The 23,851-nt window shown below is 38.1% G+C and overlaps 1 protein-coding gene across 4 annotated transcripts in view; it reads left to right on the forward strand.

Annotated features, from left to right (window-relative positions):
* Positions 1–23,851, forward strand: part of RELN (reelin) — a 285,956-nt gene that overhangs the window by 238,065 nt on the left and 24,040 nt on the right. For all 4 annotated transcript variants that reach the window (XM_068669848.1, XM_068669849.1, XM_068669846.1 and 1 more), the window contains 11 exons: positions 934–1,105; positions 1,196–1,298; positions 3,908–4,137; positions 7,239–7,459; positions 8,533–8,680; positions 12,041–12,299; positions 13,598–13,847; positions 16,159–16,327; positions 19,800–19,940; positions 21,286–21,463; positions 22,695–22,888. In XM_068669848.1, the coding sequence (XP_068525949.1) occupies positions 934–1,105; positions 1,196–1,298; positions 3,908–4,137; positions 7,239–7,459; positions 8,533–8,680; positions 12,041–12,299; positions 13,598–13,847; positions 16,159–16,327; positions 19,800–19,940; positions 21,286–21,463; positions 22,695–22,888 (2,065 nt within the window). The remainder of the gene's footprint in view (positions 1–933; positions 1,106–1,195; positions 1,299–3,907; positions 4,138–7,238; positions 7,460–8,532; positions 8,681–12,040; positions 12,300–13,597; positions 13,848–16,158; positions 16,328–19,799; positions 19,941–21,285; positions 21,464–22,694; positions 22,889–23,851) is intronic.

Consider the following 23,851-nt stretch of genomic DNA (forward strand, 5'->3'; position numbering starts at 1 on the left):
GTACTGAGCAGTTAATCTTTGGATTAAATTGTAAAGGACTGTAGAAAACCACAAGGGGAATACGGCTTATTCCTCCTGATTAGAGGACATATGCCAGCTGAAGAAAACTGTCCTCTGTTCTCAGTTTCTCTACGCACATCTCTTAGCAGGAGTTGGCATTAAGGACTCTTTAACAAATTCCAGTGGTCATTTAGACCTGGTGATACAGCAATTATTTATGCCACTCAGACAAATACCTAGCATACCTCTAACAAAAAAGCAAATTCAAATCCAGACCTAAGAATCCAGTTCCAGTTCATGTTTCTGATGGGTCCTGTCTAAAACATTTAACTAAACTTTTCTTGTAGAAATCATCTTTAATTACAAATTTCATACAAAAGAAGCCCTTTAACTTTCTCTGATCAACAGAAAGGCTTTTAGATAGATGAAGAAAAAGTTCAATTACACAAAAGATCTGGCAATCTAATCTTTTCTCTCCAGTTTGCAAACACTAATTTTGCAACACATTTGAATTCATAATCCATTTGAAAGAAGGTCACTCAGAGTTTCCGTTTCTTTCAAAGAGCTCTTGGTTGGCAAATACAGGCTGCTGAGTGCAAGGAAAAAAGTTGTAGAATGAAATCATCCTTTTAGGCAGCTGCTTATTTAGCTGATTCTTAACTAAAGATGACACTGATGATATAGTTTCAAAGTAAATGTGATTTAAGTGGAAGATACTTGCTTAGCATAGGTTTTTCACTCTTCAGTTTCCTGTGACTTCTGTACATTTTACAGAAATAAAAGTTAATTCTGTAGTATGGGGACTATGGAAAGATTGCCTCTGAAACCTCTCCTTTAGCACCATTTTTCAGTGTAACACATACATATCACTAGTCTGCTTTTTAGTAATAGCTTTATTAGGTGTTAATAGGAATATTACCTTTTTCTTTGTAGGCAAAAAGGAAGAAATATGGATCATAGATGACTTCATTATTGATGGAAATAACCTTAAAAATCCTGTGATCCTTTTGGATACCTTTGACTTTGGTCCCAAAGAGGACAACTGGTTTTTCTATCCTGGTGGAAACATTGGGCTTTATTGCCCATATTCATCTAAGGGAGCTCCGTAAGCATCACTCAGCAATAAATTAGAAAAAAGTGACTGTGGAATAAAATGATCCTAAAATACTTTTTTTTTTTTTTTTTTTTTCCACAGTGAGGAAGATTCAGCTATGGTATTTGTTTCAAATGAAGTAGGAGAACACTCCATTACAACAAGGGATCTAAGTGTGAATGAAAACACTGTAATCCAATTTGAGGTACTTATCCTCAGAAAGTTACTTGGCATTTTGCTCAGGGCATTCTGTTCTCTCAGGTTCTGCTCTTCAGCATGTTTGTCCAGCACTTTGTGATTGCCTGGCAGAGAAGCCTCTTTAATTTCCCCTGTAATTATTTTGATTTTGCTTTCCCTCTTGTGGGTGTATCTTAAAGCTTTTATCACACAGATAAGGAAAATTTTGCCTCACAGTCTCCTGTTTTCTTGCCTAATTTACTACTTTGTCCATTCATATATACTTGCACTGATAACATGTCCTACAAGTTGGAGAGTCCCCACTGGCAGACAAGACGATGAGCACCACAATGTAATGAAAGTCTATATTGCTACTTTACAACCTGCTCAGTATAACTGTGCAGTTGAAATATTTTCATGATCTGGCCCAGTGGGGAGCTATAAGTTCATCTGTGACACTAGAAATCATTTTCCTGCAGGCTAACTTTACTGCACTGGCTGTACTTTCTGAAAGCCAAGCCTCTGCTTTCCTTTTGCTTCAGCCCTTGCTTTCATAAAGGATGTAGTGGAAGCTATTCTTTGCCACAATGGCCTGAATTCATCCCATCTTAGGGAATTATCTAAACGTCATGACTAAGGAGCGTATTTTTCATGCTTCTTATATAATCAGTGGAAGCAGACACTCCTAATGACAACACCTAGTCTAAACTAAACTGTGCTTCTGGTTTATCCTAAAACCTAAACTGTGCATTGGCTTGGACAGCCACTGATGGGAGTAACCTTTCAGCCTACTATGTGTTTGTTTAGAGAAGTCATTTTATTGTTCTTAAGATACTGTGAAAGAATCTTTCATGTAAATTGCCATGCCACAATTACAAGGCTGTTTTTAACAAAGATGTAGCATGCTCTAGCATGCAAACAGCAAATGATACTGATTTATAAACAATTAAAGAAATGATACTAAGAGTTTTCCAAGAAAACTTGGTTTAGCTGTGTACTCATGCATGCTTCAGTTTGTCATGCAACTACTTCATAAATTATTGAAGGTAAACCATTTTCTGTTTTAAAATATAGATTAGTGCCTGTAGAACAAAAATGTTTGCGGTCATTTTAAGATATTCATAAGTCTTCGGGGCATTAACCTCATAAAATCTCCATACATACTTCCATATGTGGTAAGAACATTGTTTTAAGGAAGTTAAGTGACTTCAACTCACGTTTTTGTGGACATTAGTATAAATGAAGCAGTTATGCATAATGCAATAGAGTTTCTTTCTGTGTCTCAAGAGTCAAAAACTATATTGGGTCAAGCATTGCTCTAAGCTTCCAGATGAGTAGACAACCCTTCTAGTCAAATGTAGGTTGATGGCTCTTATGTGCGCTGAAGAGTGATGAAAGAAATTCAATGTAGGATATGTTTTCAACATTCATGCACTGTCCTGAATATAACTGGACTTTAAAAATACATTTTTGTTACAGAGTAGTATGTTAGAAAGATACTTATTTTTCACTACAAAGATATCTAAAAGTACAAAATATTCTGTAGTTTTAGTACAGGCTTTGTATTTCATCTGCAATAAATTTTTATTTATTGCACAGTAAATAGAGTATATTTTATTTTATGTGACATAGTCATCCTGTAAGGCAACTAATTCTTTTATATAAGCAATCTGAAACTGAAAGAACATCTTAATATCCGTGTGAAAGCAAAGCAGACTAATTTGAACAGTGAGCATGCAAAAATATGTCATAAAAGGTCGCAGATTCTGTATAAAACATATATGATTTGTTACAGGATACCAGTAGCATTGCAAGTCACGTAGGTTTTCTGCCTTCTCTATTGTTCTGCACATCAGGAATCTTGTCAGAACACCTTGAGAAGTTTGTCACTGTCACACTGTGTTTTGGTGTGACACTGAATCTAAATCCAGTCCAGCTATGACACTCTTTTCAATGCTTTCACCTCAGACTTCGATGCCATACATGAGCAGAAAGAGTAGTGAGTATAAAAGCTAAAGAACATATAGAAGTGAAACACCAGATGCTCTGAAGGGTAATTCCTGTGGCATGAGCTTTTTTATTTTATTTTATTTTATTTTATTTTATTTTATTTTATTTTATTTTATTTTATTTTATTTTATTTTATTTTATTTTATTTTATTTTATTTTATTTTATTTTATTTTATTTTATTTTTTGTATAATGTAAAAGATAATAATGCAGCTCAGCAATCTACCAAGTTTATTTTTGTACATTTTGTTCTAATATTTCTGGTTTTAAAAAGTCCACATTCTGGACTTTTGAGCTGATGCATTTGCTCCAGCCACACTATCAGCTCTCCTCCTTTGTGATTTTGTCTAATTAAGTTTTCTCTGGTGGAAGTATTTGGGGATTTCATATTACATTCATTTTACCATGACCCAGAGTGTGTGTACATGGACAGGTAGGCCAACGTGCAAGTGTTCATGTTCATGTGCATGTCCTGAGTTCATCATTGCAGTTGTTAAATGAATTCTTAAATCACCATCTTCCTGAGCTAAATAAATACCATACAACATGGGAGAGACTAAGATGAAGAGTGATTAGATGACCCAGCATACCCTTTGTCATCTTCTGCATTTCATCTCTTGGACCCCAGATCAATATTGGCTGCACCACTGATAGCTCATCTGCTGACCCGGTAAAACTGGAGTTCTCACGAGATCTGGGGGCGACCTGGCACCTCCTTCTCCCCTTGTGCTACAGCAGCAGCAGCCACCTCAGCTCCTTGTGCTCCACTGAACATCACCCAAGCAGCACTTACTATGCAGGCACCACCCAGGGCTGGAGGAGGGAGGTCATTCACTTTGGAAAACTCCACCTCTGTGGGTAAGTGTCTAGCTTTTAAATCCTCCCAGCTGCTTGTTTGTTTCTTTTTATGTCTGTTTTCCAACCAAAATGGTCTCCAAACATTAGCAGTGCATAAGAACAGTGGCAGTAGAACAGACCAAATGACCAATCTTCCTCCCCTTTTTGCGCTGAGTGGCAGTTAGTATTCAGATGATTCCCAAAAATATGTCATGCCTAATACTAATGTAAAGTAACCACAAATAATTTCGTATTTATCCATATATCTGATTGATAACGTGTTTGTGGAAGTGTATTGTATAGTAGAATAAATGCAAAAAGCTCCTTGAATGTTTTTAGCTTAATTTCATATTTTAGTTCATCAAAGATGTTTTTGTGTGACATCTGGGATTCATTAGAAAATACAGTAAAATGTGAGCTAGTACAAACTTGATTCTACCTTAGTGTAAGGAAATGGACTTACTTAATGTTCAAGGTCTCTTGTAATTGCAAAGTTCTCTGATTCTAAGAAATTAACAGCTGCAGTCACTTAGGAACTTTAAGGCTGTGGGACATGCTAAATTGGATGATAACAGATACATAGGATAGAAAAATAATTTGTGCTTGCAGGCAATTTAGTATGTAACTTTTCAAAGTTACAGATAAAAAAAGTTAAAAACAGTACTGTTTGCTTTTCCAGGGAAAACTGTCTTATAGTATCAACTCAGTTTGTGTAAAAAATCACATCATTAAGGATTAAACTGTAGTATGTATGAATGAAAATGAGCTATCCAACTATGGGACTGTATTTATGAATCTACTGTGTGCAATGGCCCTTCCATTAAATAAATGGTTTCATATGTGCCCCTGGAAGTATGAGAAGACCTGTATAAGAGATGAGAGTGAAGTTTGGAAAGCCTGGATGTTTAATAATTTAAGAAAAGGTTTAAATTTTAAACTTGAATATTCTGTTTTATGACAGTTAACATTTCAAGCATAGAGTAGTTAACCATCTTCTGCAGCAGCACATCTGTCCTTCTGGGTTAGCCCAAAAGAATTATTTGACTCTTTACCCAACTACCCATGCACCCCTCAAATGCAAAATTTGACTATACAAATTAATATCTCATTTAAACCTTCCAAATATTTTGCTTTAGTCCTATGTTCCTTACTGATTATGTCCAATTTGCCTGTCTTCCCTCCTGTTCCTTGCCCAATAGTGGGCCAGAAAACAGTTGGTGATAGTCAACAGAACCCAGCAGCAAAGAGCAGAATCCATGGAGCCTTTGGTATAATGACATCCTTGGGCCAGAGGGCTGATGTGGGGTTTTTCCCACCAGAGCCCACTGGAATAAAGAGAAAAAATCAGCAAACCTGATTCCTTGTGTAATGCTAAATAGAACCAGCATTTCTGTCCCCAAGGTGTCAAGTGATTATATTTAAATGAAGACGAAGACATTCCAGTTATTTCCACTACATATGTTCTTTTGGAAATTAATGTGTGTCCTCAGCAGATAGCTGTATCTAAGATCTTAGTATTCCCGTAGGATTCTGAAGGAAAAAATCCTGGGTCTGTTGAGTTGGTGAAGAAATACCTACTGACTTCAACAAGACCAGTATTTCACTCTCTGTTTCAGTCACCCTTCACTCAGGCCAGCAGGGAGCCTGAGACGAGGCTCCCTGTTCTTGTGGGGTGGAAAAAATACAGCCCAAGAGACAGAGGTGTCCCCTAAAGAGCAGTTTAAAACATTTCCAACCTCATTCTTGTGTCCTTCACCTCAGGACATAGTAAAAACAATGTTTTTGACTTCCAGCAGGACTCTGATTCTTAGTTATCTTTCTTAAAACTGTTAGCAGTATCCCCACAGTATCAGCTATCTCTTACAACTGAATCACCTCATAAATATTCCTTTTTAGCACATAAAGACAAAAACATTTGTCAGCTACCTGTGCCATTGTTTCACCTGCAGCATTTATCATAGAATCATAGAATCACAGAATCACAGAATCACAGAATCACAGAATGGCTTGGGTTGGAAGGGACCATAAAGATCACTCAGTCCCAGTCCCCCTGCCCTGGGCTGGGACACCTCCCACTAGGTTGCCCAAAGCCCCATCCAGCTTGGCCTTGAACACCTCCAGGGATGGGGCATCCACAGCTTCTCTGGGTGGCCTGTGCCAGGGCCTCACCACCCTCAGAGTAAAGAATTTCTTCCTAATATCTAATGTAAGTCTACCCTCTTTTAATTTAGCTCCATTCCCCCTTGTTCTATCACTACGCTCCCTGATAGAAAGTCCATCCCTTGATTTAGATGTTTCTAACAAGTCATATTAAACATGTAAATTAAGCACTTTTCCCTTCTCACTCTTCTGGTTTCCTTCATCCTTTGAAACATTTTCTCATTTGGGAATAAAATGAGTCTCTCAAGTGTTTTTCCCCTGCTCAGTTTGTTTTCCCTCTTTCCCCAGTCTGTTCCTCTTTATATGCAGCACTGATGCAAATAGCACTTAGGCTGAGAATTAAAAATGACAGGCCAGGACCCAAAGGAGAATATAGTTTAAATTAACAACTTGCACTATCAGTCTGTTTTAAGATTAAGCTGTCTGAAAGCAAGCTGAATACCTGGTGACATGGCAGATCGTGTTTTCTGTTCACGTAACTGAGGGTGAGATTTTACCAGCCCATTTCCACAAGTGGTCTCCCTGGAGGCAGGGTGCCAGTGTGAAGCAGGATTTCATTCTCCAGAAGACAGGGAGCAGCCTGGTCTGACGTAGATGCTGTAAAGCAAGGCAGAAGGAAATCCGTCTGACCATGGCCAATCATCCTTCCCATGGATGATGGAGAGAAGAGTGGTTAGATTTCAAATCCCATTTTCAAGTCTGTCATTCAGTTTTGGTATTTCAGCTAATGAATAATGTTATTTTTATTTCTGTCAGTACTTGGATTGAATGTCAACATAAAGATGACAAGATGAAGGAATTAGACATAGCAGTCAGTTTCTAGAATTAAACTATTATCAAGTCAATTCCACCAAAAAGAATAGTATATATATATGTATAGTATGGTATATTTATATATACATGTAGTATACAACAAAAGACAAAACTTTCATTTAAACTAAGTACATTTCCCCCTTTTTCAGGTTGGCAAGGTTCAGATGGTACCAAGGATTTTATCCTGCTGGATCCCAGCCAGTCACCTGGGCCATTGACAATGTGTACATTGGTCCACAGTGTGAGGAGATGTGCAATGGGCATGGCAGCTGCATCAATGGCACAAAGTGCATCTGTGACCCAGGGTACTCTGGGCCAACCTGCAAAATAAGTACCAAGAATTCTGACTTCCTTAAGGATGATTTTGAAGGTATCTCTTTTCTTTTTTTAGCCTGAATTCTACCTATTAGTCTTAGTGGAACTCAGGGCTCAAAGATGAGACCTTCTGCATGCTTCTGAATCTAAACTATGCTGTGAGACTATTCCCATGAGTCAAGTTGTTTAGATGTAATTCCCAAGCATGGTTTGTGAATGCCTGATGGCTATCAAATGCCTGTTTTGGAGCAACTGACTTTTTGCTAGGTTGTTCATATTGGAATATAAATTTGCCATCAAAACAGTTTCTGCAAATTGTACTTGCAGCAACTAATTTCAGAAGAGAATGATGACACACAATTTCTGGAAAGGGATATGTCAATCTAATTCTCACAAAATGTGTATTTATTGTTCAAGTGAATACAGTTGGGTAGTTTGACTTCAGCACAGACAGCATGCATGTAAGCAAGGCAAACAAAGAAGGGCTTTAGGACTATGCAGTTTCTCCCTGCAAAGGAAATTTGAGTGGCCTTCATATGGCAAACGATACTTTGATCAGACCTTATGTCTCAGCGCTGCTCAGCAAGCACAGCAGACCGGGGACCCCAAGTGGACAGTGCCAGGAGGTAACTCAAAGCCTGTGAGTGCCTGAGCAAACACAGAATCCATGCAAACACCTCTAAAAACACCTCGAGGTTTTCCCCTGCTAACAAGTATTGCAAGAAGAGCACATTTTGAATAAAGCAGCACATGGTAACCAAAATCCTCCTTTCATAGGTACTACTGTTCATTTCGAATTTTGACAGCCCTTTCTTGCATGCTAGCACATGGCACGCAGTTTTGTATAGAGCTGGATATATTGCTGTTATCTTAAGAAAAATGAAGAGAAGTAGAAAATCATATGAATAACTGGAAAGTAAGGTCCCAAACTTCATACTTCTGGGCTAACAGTTTATTTTGTTTTGATTTGTGACAGTTTTCTAGAAAATATTGAATCATAAACACTGGCATGAATATTTGTTCACTCTGCAAGTAATATTTAATTTAGCTCTCTTCCTCTGGAAATAGTACTCTTGCAGCAGGAGCACTTTGGAGTAAATCATAAATATGTATTTACTGTGTATTCAGGTCAGCTGGAGTCTGATAGATTCCTGCTTGTGAGTGGTGGAAAGCCATCAAGGAAATGTGGCATCATGTCTGGAGGAAACAACCTTTTCTTTAATGAAGAAGGTTTACGTATGCTGATGACTCGAGACCTAGATTTGTCGCAAGCAAGGTAACATAATTTTAAAGTCCTGTCAGTATTTCACTGAAAAAATAATATACTGAAGAATAGGACATATGATATACTTCTGTAGTAAAGGCAAGCTGATATATTCTGCCTTCCTTACTCTAGCACATATTCCATTTTAACCACTTCTACCATTTTAACTTAAATTTAACTTGAATGGGGTTGACAATTTTAACACTAGGGTTTTTTCTTGAATAAGAACTCCAGGATCTGACACCACATCTTCAGTAGTTTATGCAAGTTTTTATTTCTTAAATATGTAACATGATGAATTGTTTGCACATCACATACTCTGCTTGTCTTACAGTTTGTTGTATTGTGAGCCACTGTTGAAGCAAGAGTGTGCTGCCAGTATAAGTGTTACATTCATCATCTCATAATCCTTTCATTTCTGAATGTTGACTTCTTCTTATTGTGCACATTTGTTTCCAATAATTCACTGAGAAATTCCTGTCAAGCTGTCACCAACTACACTGAGCACAGCAATTGAAAAACAAATATTTTTACTGTATTTAGAGACCATGTATCATTATGGCCTTCAGAGGAGATATTTGATGAGAAAGACATACTAAGTAAGCCACATAAAAAAGTTACAGAAAAATTAATATAAATTTAGCCTCATCCTAATTGTGTGCATGCTAACAAATAGCCCTTGTTTTCTAATTTCTTTAGTATCTTAACCTATATCTTTACATTACTACTTTGGAAAGATTGCCTTTTCCCCATGATTTTTTCCATTGATAACTTGCAAACTCCCTTCTCCTCTCTAATGTTCTGTGGGACACACTTTAACAGTCAGTTTACCTCTTTTCAGCTTCTTGTTTTCATTAACATTGACGCTCTAAGTAATGGTTCTATTGCAGAGCTTTATGGTCAATAAAGGAGCCTAATTTCTAACCATTACAAATTTAGACAAGCAATTAGCTAACCTTCATTGAAGTGTAATATTAGAGAACCCTGTATTGAATTTGTGAGATTACTCAAAGCAAACTTTTTTCAGAATTTGGTAAATACAAACATCCGTAAGCTGCTGTGATTTGATTTCCTGGACTGTTCTGAAATTAAAAGATTTTTTAACAGAAGGTACAAGATATCTTGTAAGTTGCTCCATTAGACTAAATGACATGATTTCTTTATTGCTTATGTTCAAAGAGACGTCACTTATCTCTTCTCCATGGAAGTCTGTAGCTGGATTTGCATATATTGACCTCAAGGTGTTATATGGAGATAAATGACTCCTGTCCTAATAAAAGGAAAACAGAGCAGTATGTTTAATTTCTTGTGTATGCCATGAAAAATAGCAGTTATCAACAAATAACTCTATGTTTTCATCTAAACAGCAAGGTAGACTGCAAAGGCTTTGCTGGGGACTGCTCTTTAGAAACCTAAAATAATTGTGTAGGGATTTGCTTAATTTCCAGGCTGACTCTACCGGCCACCTGCAAAACAAGACAACAGATCTGACTTTGACACAAACATGACAAGTTCTGCCTGGGACCTGGGGAGAGGTTTCTATTTATTCCAGAAATGACAAAAAACAGTGATAAACAGCATTTCTAATAGATCTTTTAAGGAGTACTGGACTCAGTAATCATTAAAAGCCTCCCTTTTTTCTTCTTAGAGATTTCCTGAACCACACAGCTGAGCAGCAGTGTCAGTCCTGTATGCTATGCTGCATGTGGGGATGTAAATTAAGTGGACTCTCCAATCCAGTATTCACTATCATCACCTCTGTATTTTAAAGAATTTAACCATGGGGACAATGTATCGTCATTACAGTGATACCCGTACCTGAAATTACACAGCATGAAATATCAGTAGGGACAGTATATTTTAGGTATCACATCTGATCAAACCCCTTTCGATTCTGAATTAGTGGAGTATCCATAAGAAAGCTTTGCTTTTTCCATTCCAAAATAGGCAGAACCTTTGCAAAATATCTGTGGGGTGAGAAAAGACATGATTAAAATGGCTATCTTTAATCTGTTAAACATTATTTTACCTATATCTGAATGAGTTATTACTACACTAGTAAAAATTCGGATGAAAGAATAGCAACCCATAGAGAGCAAATTCAACAGAGAAAAGGTCACCCAGGTTTATTTCCTTTAAATTATGTGGTGAATGTCAAAGAGAATCTGTGGAGGAACAAAGACTCACCAGCAGTGACTCCAATCCATTACAGATGATATGTTGATCCATGAGGATCCCCAGCATTGCTTTACAGCTGAAGCAATATGTTATGTCTGGGACATGGAGGTGGATATAATCTATAGTGAAAGAAGTTATATATAGCACCAAGAGGAACCGCAAGTCACAGAGAGCATTAGAATTAATTGACTTGTGGATTCAGTGTTTTATTGAAGCTTTGTCTCCTCAGCACCTCTGCAGCCTCCATTCCCAGGGGATCTACCTGCAGATAAAACCAGACCAAGACTTTTGATACAAAACTTGTTTTCCCATGTTTCATTCGACTGTGAGCCAGGCAGCACTAATGCAGTGATAATTAGAACAGATAGAGCACTTTAAAGCTGTGCGAGAGCTGTGCAAACACAAATTAATACTTGTAATATCCCTGAAAGTCAGATGGGTAAATATCATTACAACAGTGCTTCCCTCCACTCCAAGTGTATTGCAGTGCTGTTTATAAGCATCATCTAACAGGAAGAATTTCTCGGTTTGATACAAGCCTATTGTGCTTCTTTGGAGCAACCAATTAAAAAGGGAATGAAAGCATTCATGTCCCTGGGTGTCTAGGGCTGGCTTCAGGGAAGCCAGCACATTTAAGTGGTGTGATTGAGACAAATTTCCCATGCTGACTAAATGGACAAAATGGTCCCTGAAAGTGAAACATGCTTTGTTCTCCTTTCCAGATTTTCTCTAGTTTATGCCAATGGAAAACTTTTTTTTTTTTTTTTAATTTTGAATTTAAGCATTTCATCAAATTCCTAGCAAATTATGATCAAGGCACCATTAAGGCACTATTGTTTTTCTGCCACTAAAATCTGTACTCACAGGTTACAGGATAAAAATTTCACCCAGGATTATGTTTCTGATATTTGCAACACCATCTGCTACACAGAGAAAAGCTCAAAACAAAAATGACCAGCTTTGTTAAGCCCCTGGCAAACTACCACACAGGCAAAATGAATTTTTGTTATCCCACCTGTCTGTCTACTTATATTATTGAGCTTTTGAAAAGGAAATGATAACATCTCCTAAAGCTGGTTCTTACACCAAGAAATGATGGGGTTTGTCAATGGACAAACTCTAAGTCTCTCTAATTCAGGTTATCTAGGATGTTGCAGAAAAACAAATTTTTACAGTAATTGCTCTCACTGTTAGATTTGTGCAGTTCTTCATGAGATTGGGATGCGGTAAGGGAGTACCAGACCCCAGAAGCCAGCCTGTGCTTCTGCAATATTCGCTCAATGGTGGCCTCACTTGGAGCCTTCTCCAGGAGTTCCTCTTCAGCAACTCAAGCAACGTGGGACGATACATTGCCCTGGAAATCCCAATGAAGGCCCGCTCCAGCTCCACTCGAATTCGCTGGTGGCAACCATCTGAGAATGGGCATTTCTACAGTCCCTGGGTAATTGATCAGGTAAGTACTCTTCTGGGTTGTTGGTTTTTTTAATATAGTTTTAGACTGTTTTCTGTCTTAATGTTTCCCTTGTATCAGCATATGTCATTACACTGGGTCAAGCAAAAATGCTTTTTATAAAGACATTCCAAAATTATACCAATCTAGCAAAATAATTGGGCAAAATTGCTGTTTACTAATTTTGTGCTTTTAATGCACTGTTTCTATGTTGGGTACTGAATGTCTATTTTGGAACTAGGAAGGTCTTTAATACATGGGTAGAGCCACAGGATCACATTGCAGAAAGCCTTAGTATGCAAAATCCAGGTCTGAGTACAAACGTTGAAAACCCTAATTTCAAATCTACCCAAATATGTAATTTCCTTGGTAAAATGTAATAGGAAACACTAGAGAAAAACTTCAATCAATATCAATTTTGTAATTTTGAAAGCAATTTAAGTTTTTTTTTTTTTGTTTTTTTTGTTTGTTTGTTTTTCATATTTGGGTTTTGCTTCTATTCAGGGTATATTGTATTGCTTTGTATGACTTGGTATAAATCTCAAGAAACTCCACTGAAGTTATTTCACTCAAAGTAGTGTTATTGGGCTGCCCCAGTTGAACTTGCTTAAATATTCATTAATTTTTTTATTTTATTTTTTTTTTTATAGCAGTTAGTTCACATCCATAGGAAAAACCTGGACACTGAACATCCATCCATGTTACAAAATTTTACTTCCTATCCCTCCATTTAAAAATGAAAAAAAAAACTTTTATTCTTTCATCCCTATATCTTCATTGAAGTTAGTCAGTTATATTAGTTCAGAACAATCAGTAACTGAATCCAGAATAACAAAAAAGATTTAGTTCTAACTTAATTGATGAATTGTAAAATCCTAATCTCTGAAAGTCAACATCAAAACAAAGAATATTACCCCAGTTCAATCATCAGATGTAATCTGGTAGTAGTTCATCACATTATAGAAAAGCTGAACAGTCGGTGGGAAAAATAACAGTGTAACACTTTGCTCCTATCAACATTTATTTTTGTACTTCATTCAGAATGGAATTCACCTCCTTGAACTTCAGATTTGTACAGCTGAGCCAATCTCCGTAGGATGCCTCTACAGGAAAAAGCTATTCCCCTTCCTCGTAACATAAAATCTTTACAAAGTAAATTTGTCTATAATGATCCATCAGAACATATATATGCATAGATCACTCAATGTTTTCCTCCTCTGGGATGCTCTCTCATGTGTGCATTTGTGAAGACTTCTAAGCATGATTTTTTTTCAATAACAATTCCTTTTACGATGTTTCAGATTCTTATTGGAGGAAACATCTCTGGCAATACAGTATTAGAAGATGATTTCACCACGCTGGATAGTAGAAAGTGGCTGCTCCATCCTGGTGGCACAAAGATGCCAGTCTGTGGGTCTACTGGGGATGCTTTAGTGTTCATCGAGAAAGCTAGCACCCGCTATGTTGTAACCACTGACATTGTTGTCAACGAAGACTCTTTCTTGCAAATAGATTTTGCAGCATCCTGCTCTGTCACAGATTCCTGCTATGGTAATGACTGCCTAGTAAATCCTGCCCTTTCTCTTACTTTCTTGCATGGAAAATTTCACATTTTATTGTTCCATTATCTATCATAACAAGAACTGAGAAACCAAAGAAAACTGCATGTTTCTGTCAGGAACTGTAATATCAGCATTTATTGTTGGTACCTGAAGCCTAAGATAAACTAAAGTATGTTTTCTCCTCCAGGCAGTTAAGTTGTAGGTCAACTCATTTAAGAAAAATACTAGCAGCTGTCTTACTCTAGTTTATTTGCCAGCATATTGTATCCACTGCTTGGGATGATGTTCTGGTTCTAATAATAAGCATCTGGGTGTTCCCAGCATATGTTTCTTGTTTTGTGGGTTTGCAGTTTTTGAGAAGTAAGTTTCAATTCAGATCTCATTTGCACTTGTATGACTAAGAAATCATTTTTATTAGCCTACTTCTGACACGAGCTAAGTCAGAATCGATTGTGAAAATTTGTACAATCCATATGAAATAGAAAGTACGTATGTATTTGCATGCATGTGTCTATGTATGAATGTATATATATAGACATATATACATGCATGTACACATAATGATGTAATTTTTTATTGTCTGGTTTCCTTTTTGTCCATACAATGCATATTCAGTGCAGAGCAGGTTTTTGCACATATATACATATGCATACATATAGATATATACATACAGTTACACAAATAAAAGCATGAGTATGTAAACATACGTATATATGTGCAAAAACCTGCTTTGCACTGAATATGCATCACAGGGAAATTAAAAATCGGGTCATTATGTGGATTTTAAAATGCACAAAAAATAGGTATTCCTAGCTTTTGATTGTATAACTTGTTTATACATGTTAGATTACATTCTTTTAGCATCGCATTTGGGGGTGCATTTTTATTTTTTTATGAGAAGGACAATGTGGTATGTTGAAGCACTCAGTGTGCATAAATTCACCGAGTTGCTGACTGTTCCTCTGGAATTCTGCGTGAAAACAGAAAAAGGTTTTACATAAAGTGGCTTATCTGCTTTTGCTGTTCTGAACCCTATGGAAGTAATCAACATTTTACTTATGTCTTCAACAATTTTCTTTTGGTATTAAAACCACTGCAGCATCCCTAAAATGATCTCTGCTAAGTTTAAGTGTTTTGGCAGCTTGTTTATATACTGACAAAGAAATAGTTCCTTCCTTTTTTTGTGGTTATTTCTTTGTCTGCTGTGCTTACCATTATCTTAACTTTGTATTAAGTTAAGCAGGACACTACCTAGTCATGCTTCCACTCTTGATGAGGAAAACATTTCGATTTGGTGTTGAAGGTTTAACACCAAAAATTCATTTACCCTTGTTTGTATCCACTTGTCCTTGTGTTTCTATAGCACTGCGTTCTGTGCTTAGACATCAAGTAGGACAGATTGGGTGATTAAGGGTCATTTTCTGTGCGTGAGGGTAGTAATGGGCTGGTAGTAATCAAAGAAGATAACAGATTTATCACCACTGTCATTGCAACCATACTCCATGTTTTACAAAGCCAGAAAGTTTAGCAGCTGGAATATTTACTACCAGTTACAGTTCTGTGTCTATTGATATTTACTTTTTAACGCCTGTATAAAAGTTTAACTTGAAGTATTTAGTGAGCTTGACTAATTTTTATTTTTCATAATCAAATTTATAAGCCCTAAACAGCAAAATAATGAAATTGCTGATTTTTGCTGGAAAATGAATACATTAGTTTAATATGGGTAGATTGTGTTTGAATGAAAATAAGCTCATTGACTAACAAACTCAATTTAAAATTGCTTATGCTGGATACTGAAATGAGCTGGTCTGGAGCGGCATGGAAAGAGTGACTAAACCATCTTGTTGAAGAGCCAGAAGTTTGAATTTGAGAGTTGTTCTGCCTTACACAGAGATTACGACCAGCTGAGTTCTCATCATTCAGCTTGAAAAACAAAAAGCTTCTGGTCGTGATGCTGTCACATCACTTTCTTATATGCTGCAGCTACAGAAATTGGCTTGAATTAATCCTGGTGACTTGACAGATTACTTTATCTTTGCACCTGTGGTCCTTTGAGTTAGGTGGCTGATGGGTACAGCAGCCTTCTCCTGAGTTATACTTGTTCAGCAACATATAATGTCTATTCCAGCAATGCCATCATCTTTGTGCTCATGACACAAAGTTTTGAAAAGTTTTGAGTGTTTTTTGTTGTTGTTTTTGCTTTTGTTTTTTTTTGTCAGAGTAGTCTTGTGACTAAAGGTTTGTCGTAGACCTATGCGTGTGAGTCTCTAACTGACTTACTGTCTTTCCACCCTCAGCTATTGAACTGGAATATTCAGTGGACCTCGGACTGACCTGGCACCCGATTTTGAGAGACTGTCTTCCCACTAATGTGGAATGTAACAAGTACCATCTTCAGAGGATTCTCATATCAGACACTTTCAACAAGTGGACCCGGATTACTCTGCCTCTGCCTCCCTACACTAGGTATCTCTGGTTTTCTGCAGAATAAATCTAAATACAGGGCTGTGTATTGAGATATGATACATTATAATGTTAAAATAATTGTACCTTGACATTCTTGTTTGGTCAATGTGGATAGCAATGCATAAGTAAAGAAAACTCCATCCTGCTTTGCATAAAAATTGCAAAGCTACTACGTATATTTACTTTTCTTAGTTATTTAGAAACAGGAAATTGTGGACCTGGGGAGGGGCAGGAGCAGGGGGAACTCTATTAGAATCTCATGGTGTTGTCACCCTCACAGAATTTGGTTGTTTTGGTGGCTGATTGTCTGAGTCCCCCACCTGCATCCTGTTCTTGCTGTTCTTGGCTATGAGCTGGTGTTTTAAGAGTAACACTTTTTAGGCTTCTTGTTTTTCTGTGCATTCCTTGTATCGTTTGGATCTCTCTCAACATTTACACATGCCCCATTTTCACCTCCTCTTCCTTGTTGTACTTTATTTTGTCTTTGAGGGAAGAAAACTTGTGGGATTTGTTGGGAAGCTGCATTTTATGCAGTGAAAGGAGCACTGACTGCTAGTGGGAGCACTGCCATATGTTTCGTAATGATGCTCTGAAAACAGTTCGGCTTTGGTTGGTTGGTTGTGTGGTTGTTTTTGTGGGTTATTTTTTTGTTTGTTTGTTTGTTTGCTTGTCTGTTTGTCAGAAAAATGGGTAATTCAGACTTCCAGTTCTTGTCCATCTTGATGTGCTGTTAGCTGTGACTGTCCTCCATGCAGCCATACTTGATAATACCAGTGTAGTGCTAGGCCAACGTAAAACCCAGGAATAAAGGTGAATGTCAGGCTCTCTGCACAACTTCACTCTACAGCTCTTCTCCTACTGCTGAGCTCCATTTCCTAACCAAAGGCATTGGCCAAGTAAACCGCTGTTACAGATGTAGCCACAGTTCAGGCATTGCTTACACCTTGAGAAGATTGTTATGAAAGATGCCAATGAACACACACAGAAGTTTTGAAACAGAGACCTTTATTTTCCAGAAATTGTACTGAGAGCACCTATAAAGTTACCACAAGTTTTGAAACTGGAAGTGGAAAAGTCCATGTTCTGTTACTAATTGTTTTGGCATCTAAACTCCTCCCTATCTCCATTGCAGTGATTTATGTCAAGTGATAGTATATTTAGGACTTGTTCCCAGCAATGATCTCCTCTGCTTACTTGTTGTATTGCTTCACTATGTATTGTCTACAAAATCCATTACCTCAACAGTCCTTATAAAAAGCCTGTAAATTTGTGTTCAGAAAGGATTTTCTAGAGCTTCACAGGATAAATCAGGACTGGGGCTGATGCTCCAAACCAATTGAATTTGGACCTAAAAGGAACATATCACCTGAGATTAACTCAGTTTTATACGTAGCTGTGCTTTTAAAGCTGAAATCTTTTTGAGTGCTATATGTCAAAGGAAGAAATCTGATCCCTATTGAGGCAAAAAAAAAATTGCTATTCTCTCCAATCCAATAACTATATATCTTGGCTCAAATAATGCCATTTCCCAGAGATATTAAGGTAGGGATTGTGTGAGAGAGGCTATTACAACCTTAGCTCACAAGCAATGGAAAACTTAACCTTTAGAATAAGGAATAGTACAGCCCTTTAGTAAAGGTGCAATATTTTTTTATGCTGTTTTACTACTTCAAGCTGCATAATAGCACATGTATTTATGACTATTTATATCTGTACATCTTAGGGACTTGCAGGCTACTTAGTCAACAGCTTGGCCTAGTGCACAGCCCCTTACTGACATAGCATTTTAGGGCTCACATACCCCAGCGTGCTATATAACCTGTGGCCTGCAGAAGGCAATGAACACTTCATTATATCTTAGAGATTATTTTAAAATGCAAATGCAAACTTAAAGGTTCTCCTAGGAGCATCAGCTCTGTAAGTTGTTAGCAAAGTGCCAAACCTAAAGCAGAGAGATATACATTTTTGTCTTTAAACCTCAAGGACTCCCTCCCAGTTTATGCATTTCATTTAAAAAATGCTGTTTGGCGAACAACTAGACAACACAGCAGTAGATTTCTCTTTGGATAAACTTGTTATCCATTCACATCATGCAATATATTTATTAAGAAATAATTCATAGAATAATATTGAAAAGGTTTATTTTTACACTGAATAAATTTGGGGGATTTTGATGTTTATTTGTTTTGGGGTTTACAACTGAATTCTTAAAGAAAACAGACTACACAAAGTTCAATGCTGCCATCTGGTGCTGTATAGCAAAACACCGACTAGTTTGAATTTAAAATGGTATTCTTGAAAAGTTGCAGAAATTAATCTACTCACAGCTATTCACATACTGGTGTCTACAGCTGTGTGAGATGAATAGCTCTTTGGTGTCCCCTGACTGTTTTAGCTGGGTTTCCATCATCTACCTTGGGAGATAAGACATTTAATTCACATAGAGCTGCATCAAAATAAGGTGTTCGAATAGGGACCTAAATTCCACCTTTAATCAAAAAAAATGAAAATGATTTATTGAAAAGAGCCAGGACTGCACTATAGATCATTTCTTAACATTGCCAGCCAAGCTATGGTTGGAGGGTCGGGAGGAAACTGTGAAGGCAGAGTCACACCATCACTGACTCCACAAGTCCCATACAGGGCTCTCCTGACCCCCGTAGATCTATAAATGCAGTATCTTACATAGGAGCCAACCTATTGTCTACAGCTGCACTATGTAAGTGTAGCCAGGAGGATTCACAGAGGAAAAAGTCAGGTTAGTTCAAAGCTGAAGCAATGAAACTCAGGCTGAGGGTGAAACCTGGAAAATTGGGGTCATCCCAGCTTGATTCAGGTCCCAGCTATTTCTCAGCTTCAGATTTGTGCCAGGACACAGCTTGAACATGGTTATGAGCATCCGTTTGGGCATACCACTTTCCTCCTACCCTCTTTTCCCTTGTGCCAAACATAGCCACTTGCTTTGCTCTCCTCCTTTTCCTAACTCTCACATTCTTGGTCTGCTACGGAGCTTTGTCCTGTAAAGCATCTACACAATTCACTTGCCTCTTTCTGTCACTTCACCCATCAAGCATGGGCCAAATGCACCCTAAACATTCAGCTAGGAGGACCTCCTTTTCCATTACAAAATTTGGGACGCCACTTCTCCTTTCATTAACATTCTGGTCAAATTTATTTGAGACTTGTACAAGCAAGTTGGTACCAGCATGTCCTGGGGCTGCATAGGGACCACAGCAGCTGAGCCCAGCCCTGCCTCCCAGCTGAAAGCTTGCCTGGACTGCTCTCAGAATTTGGGAGCCCCCTTCTTGGCTTTCAGGGACCTTGTTGCTGTCAGAAATCAGTCCAGGGCTCTGCTGATATTGAATAAATCTTCCAGGAGCAGTCTAGCCGCTAGACTGAAATTTCCCTTCAGTCAAAATAAAGATTAGCTTAGCTGGTGTACTACCTTTCTGGTTTTCTTTCTCCCCCAAAGGTCTCAAGCAACTCGTTTCCGCTGGCACCAGCCTGCTCCCTTTGATAAGCAGCAAACTTGGGCAATTGATAATGTCTACATTGGGGATGGCTGTATAGACATGTGCAGTGGCCATGGGAAGTGCACCCAGGATAACTGTGTGTAAGTGCAACTTTTCCTTTGTCCTACACAGCACTGCAGCATTTCACTCTTCTGTAATTTTAACAAAATCTCAGAAAAGGTTTTGACACAATTTGTAAAAGGAAGGAGAGTTTTGCTTTTAAAGCTGAGCAGGACATCACGACTGCTGAGGAGCAGAAATAACAAGCTGGGTGAATGCTGGGGTTGGCTCTGGCAGATCTCTGCCTGTTCACACATAATGGATGATACCACTGGTCCCTTCTCCAGCAGCCTACTCTACAGCTTGACCACATTCCCATAAGGGAGGGAGAAGAGACTCCTTGTGATTGTACACCCCTCTGAGGACATAAAGTGCTCCCCAGAAGTCATCCCTGGTTCCCGAGGGGTTTCACGTCATCTCCCTTTGCCTTCATCCTGGTTCTGGGAGCAGAGCACAAGGGCTGGCAATGGGATGCATCTGCTAAACAAAACAATAGATGCCAGTTCTTCACAAGGCTGTTTTTTGCCTTGTAACTGGTGTTGGCTTGATGGCCTGATGCTTCTGCTTCATAGCAGGGTTTAACCGTGGAGGCAGATGGACTTGGTCTTCAAAAGTGTTTTATGTAACAGCACACACAGAGCCCTGCAAAGCTAACAAACAACTACTAGACCTCCCCAGATTTTCTGTCTGGCAACAGAGAAATACCTTCCAGATGGATGTGTTACTTTTCCAGTCCACAGATGATAACAGAAATGGGAGAACAGTGGTATAATTGTTCTGTGACTATGTATGTTAGAAATATATTCCACTGCAGAAAAAATACACGTATTCTGGCATTGTCCTATATCCCAACAGCACTGAATTACCATGGCATGACCTCCTTGGTGAAATCTGCATGGTAGTAAAACACAATTCTGTGCTTTTATCTAAACTTTGACACAATATAAGAAGGTTTTTCAGATGAGACAAAAAATGGGTACTGTATAAAAGAACAACAGTATCTATCCAGTAGAACTTTACAGAAACATTTAAAATTTAACATTAGCAGAACATTCTTAGGCTCAGCACATTCTTTTAGGTTTATCCATCAGAGTAAAATGTATTTTACTGATAACATTCTATGTTGGACTGTATTCTGTATTATCAACTACAATGAAAAAACATGTACACGATACTATCATTCCAAAAATTGTTTTTGTTTCATATCAACAACCTCAAAAAGTGGCAGATGTTTGAAACCCCCATATGCCAGTTGTGCTCTAGTAAATGATGCAGACGGTCTCTGTATGGAATAACACGGCACCTTGATGTTGGATAACATGACGCTGATTAAATCTCTGTGCAGGGCCTTTGCCAGCTGAATTTTGCATTTGTTTTCCTCCACAGCTGCGATGAGCACTGGGGGGGGCTCTACTGTGATGAGCCAGAGACCCCACTTCCGACACAACTGAAGGATAACTTCAATCGCTCGCCGTCAAGCCAGAACTGGCTGACAGTGAACGGGGGCAAGCTGAGCACCGTCTGTGGAGCAGTGGCCTCGGGGATGGCTCTTCACTTCAGTGGGGTTGGTGTTCAGCACAGAGGCTGACTTGCTCCTTTTGACAGTATAAACAGGACTGATTTTAAAAAGTTAAATGAATAGCAACATGCTAAAAAATATTAATACAGTAAACACAAAACATATAATAATTATATAAAAAAAAAAGATATCCTTTGGTTAGCTGAAGGGCAAAGTCAGGTAGGTCCTACAGCCTGGTGCCAGCCAGACACACTCCAGGATAGCCGATAGCATGATCCTGGCTATTCTGCAGCCAGGAAAATGAGTAATGCTGCAGAGGCATCCTGAAAGCAGCCTTTGGAGGTGGAGCTGATAGATCAAAGCACAGCTGAAGTATGTAGACATTCAGACCCACCCTCTGATAATAGCCTCTTCATAGCACTTACAATTTCCACAGAAACTGCAGTTTGGTGCAGCTTCTAATCAGCCCACAGGGGTAAATTAATAACTAAGTATTTGCATGTGTATAATGTGCACTTGCTCCTTGGAAATATGTCTGTGCGTAGACTTATCCTTCAGATATTTCATTGTTGGGTATTTTTTCAGTGTTGGCTTGTGTTTTAGCTACATACACAGCTGTATAAGCCAGACTGCTGCTGAATTAAAGTGTGCTTTAGGTAGCCTCAGGTTTATCAAAATGACAGGATATTATTTTAGAAACATAAAACTTGGGCTTACAGATATCTTTCATGCAAGGGAACTCGGTTCAAACTATGCAAGTTTTCTAAAATAAATTGACAGAAACATTTACATTTCTACTTCCTTCCTAAGTAGGAACCACTATTTAACAGACTAAGCAGGAATCTTGGGACAGCACACATATTAAAATTGCTGTGCCATTTGATTGTTTGCATAAACTGAGCTATTAGCACATAGTCAGTGAATCATTAACTCTGCATGGAGAACATAGTGTGGTACACTGGAGGTGTGGATTTTTGTAACTCTTGTATTCAGCATAAAGGTGAAGCCATTCTTGATGCTTAATTTTATAAAGCTGTAGGTGCAAGTACCAACATATGTATTTTCCAAATGGAACATAACTGAAACTGTGTTGTCAGAGAAAGTCATTTATTGCTCTGTCGTAGCTTTACTTTTATTATAATTTGTTGAAGTTGTACTATTTTGAAGGTTTTACAACATGAAGCTTTATTAGTAGTGATTGCATAGTCTACCAATTTTTATGTTCATAAGTTTTGCCAGACAGCACCAGCCAAAATAATTTTTCATTACTTTTAAGGGCTGCAGCCGTACGTTAGTTACAGTTGACTTGAACCTGACCAATGCAGAATTCATCCAGTTTTATTTCATGTATGGATGTCTGATAACTCCCAATAACCGCAACCAAGGAGTACTGCTGGAGTATTCAGTGAATGGTGGAATTACCTGGAGCCTCTTAATGGAAATTTTCTATGACCAATTCAGCAAACCCGGGTTTGTAAATACCTTCTTCTGCATGTATAATTTCCTGTACTAGGTCAAGTGTTCTTTATTGTTTCATAACAACCTCTCTGATTTATTACTGCTGTAGTTTAGATGATCTTTAAGAGTTCAGCTTGTCTAGTCCTGCAAGCATTTATGAATGGCTTTAGTGCATGTGTTTGAGGATCAGCATTTGTTCAGCTGCAAGGTCAGAAATATAGGAAGACAGCTACTGCAATAACGTCCATCCTGGTCTTGAAGATACTTTCATTTGCAATCTAGTTCCTTACTGACAAGAGCAGAAATTCATCACTTGAACTTGTTAGAAAACAGTGTATAGAGGAGAAACCGATTTCTCCAGATATCTGTGAAAAGGTCTACACTACACTCAAACCCTATTTTGAGACATTTGTGAAGTTCAAACCAGCAAGGATAGGGGTGGACTTTTTCTTCACTAGTTTAAAATACTCATAGAAAATGGGGCTGTGAGGGGCCCATTACTTGACATTTTATTTGAATGCACACAAATAAATCATTAGCATTTTAATAGAGATAAATCACTAGCATTTTAATTGTTGTAATAGAAATAAGAACATTGTACTGGAATATTGCTATCTGCTCCAGGTTGAAATTATTAATCTTAATTTTACTTCAACATTTCCCTTAACATTTCCCTAATTAGGACCTTATGGTCATACTCTACCAGTCTAGATGATTGCATTTTGTCTCTTAAATCATGGTTTGAGCATGTGGGGTTGCTCGAACCTTGTCAGTCTGGCTGCTGACCCTCCCCACCGTACTCTGAGCACATGTGCAGGGGATAACATTGTGAGTGATCACAAAGGGCTTTGTTTTGGCAATCTCCCATAGGAAAATGTAGGCTAAATCACCTAACCTTTCTCTGCCTTCCCAATTTGTACCTGCTCTAGGAGACAACAAGAAGAAACCTGGTCAAAACACCTGGTGCAGAACATT

The sequence above is a fragment of the Anas acuta genome, chromosome 1, assembly GCF_963932015.1.
Source record: "Anas acuta chromosome 1, bAnaAcu1.1, whole genome shotgun sequence".
In the NCBI taxonomy this organism is placed as follows: domain Eukaryota; kingdom Metazoa; phylum Chordata; class Aves; order Anseriformes; family Anatidae; genus Anas; species Anas acuta.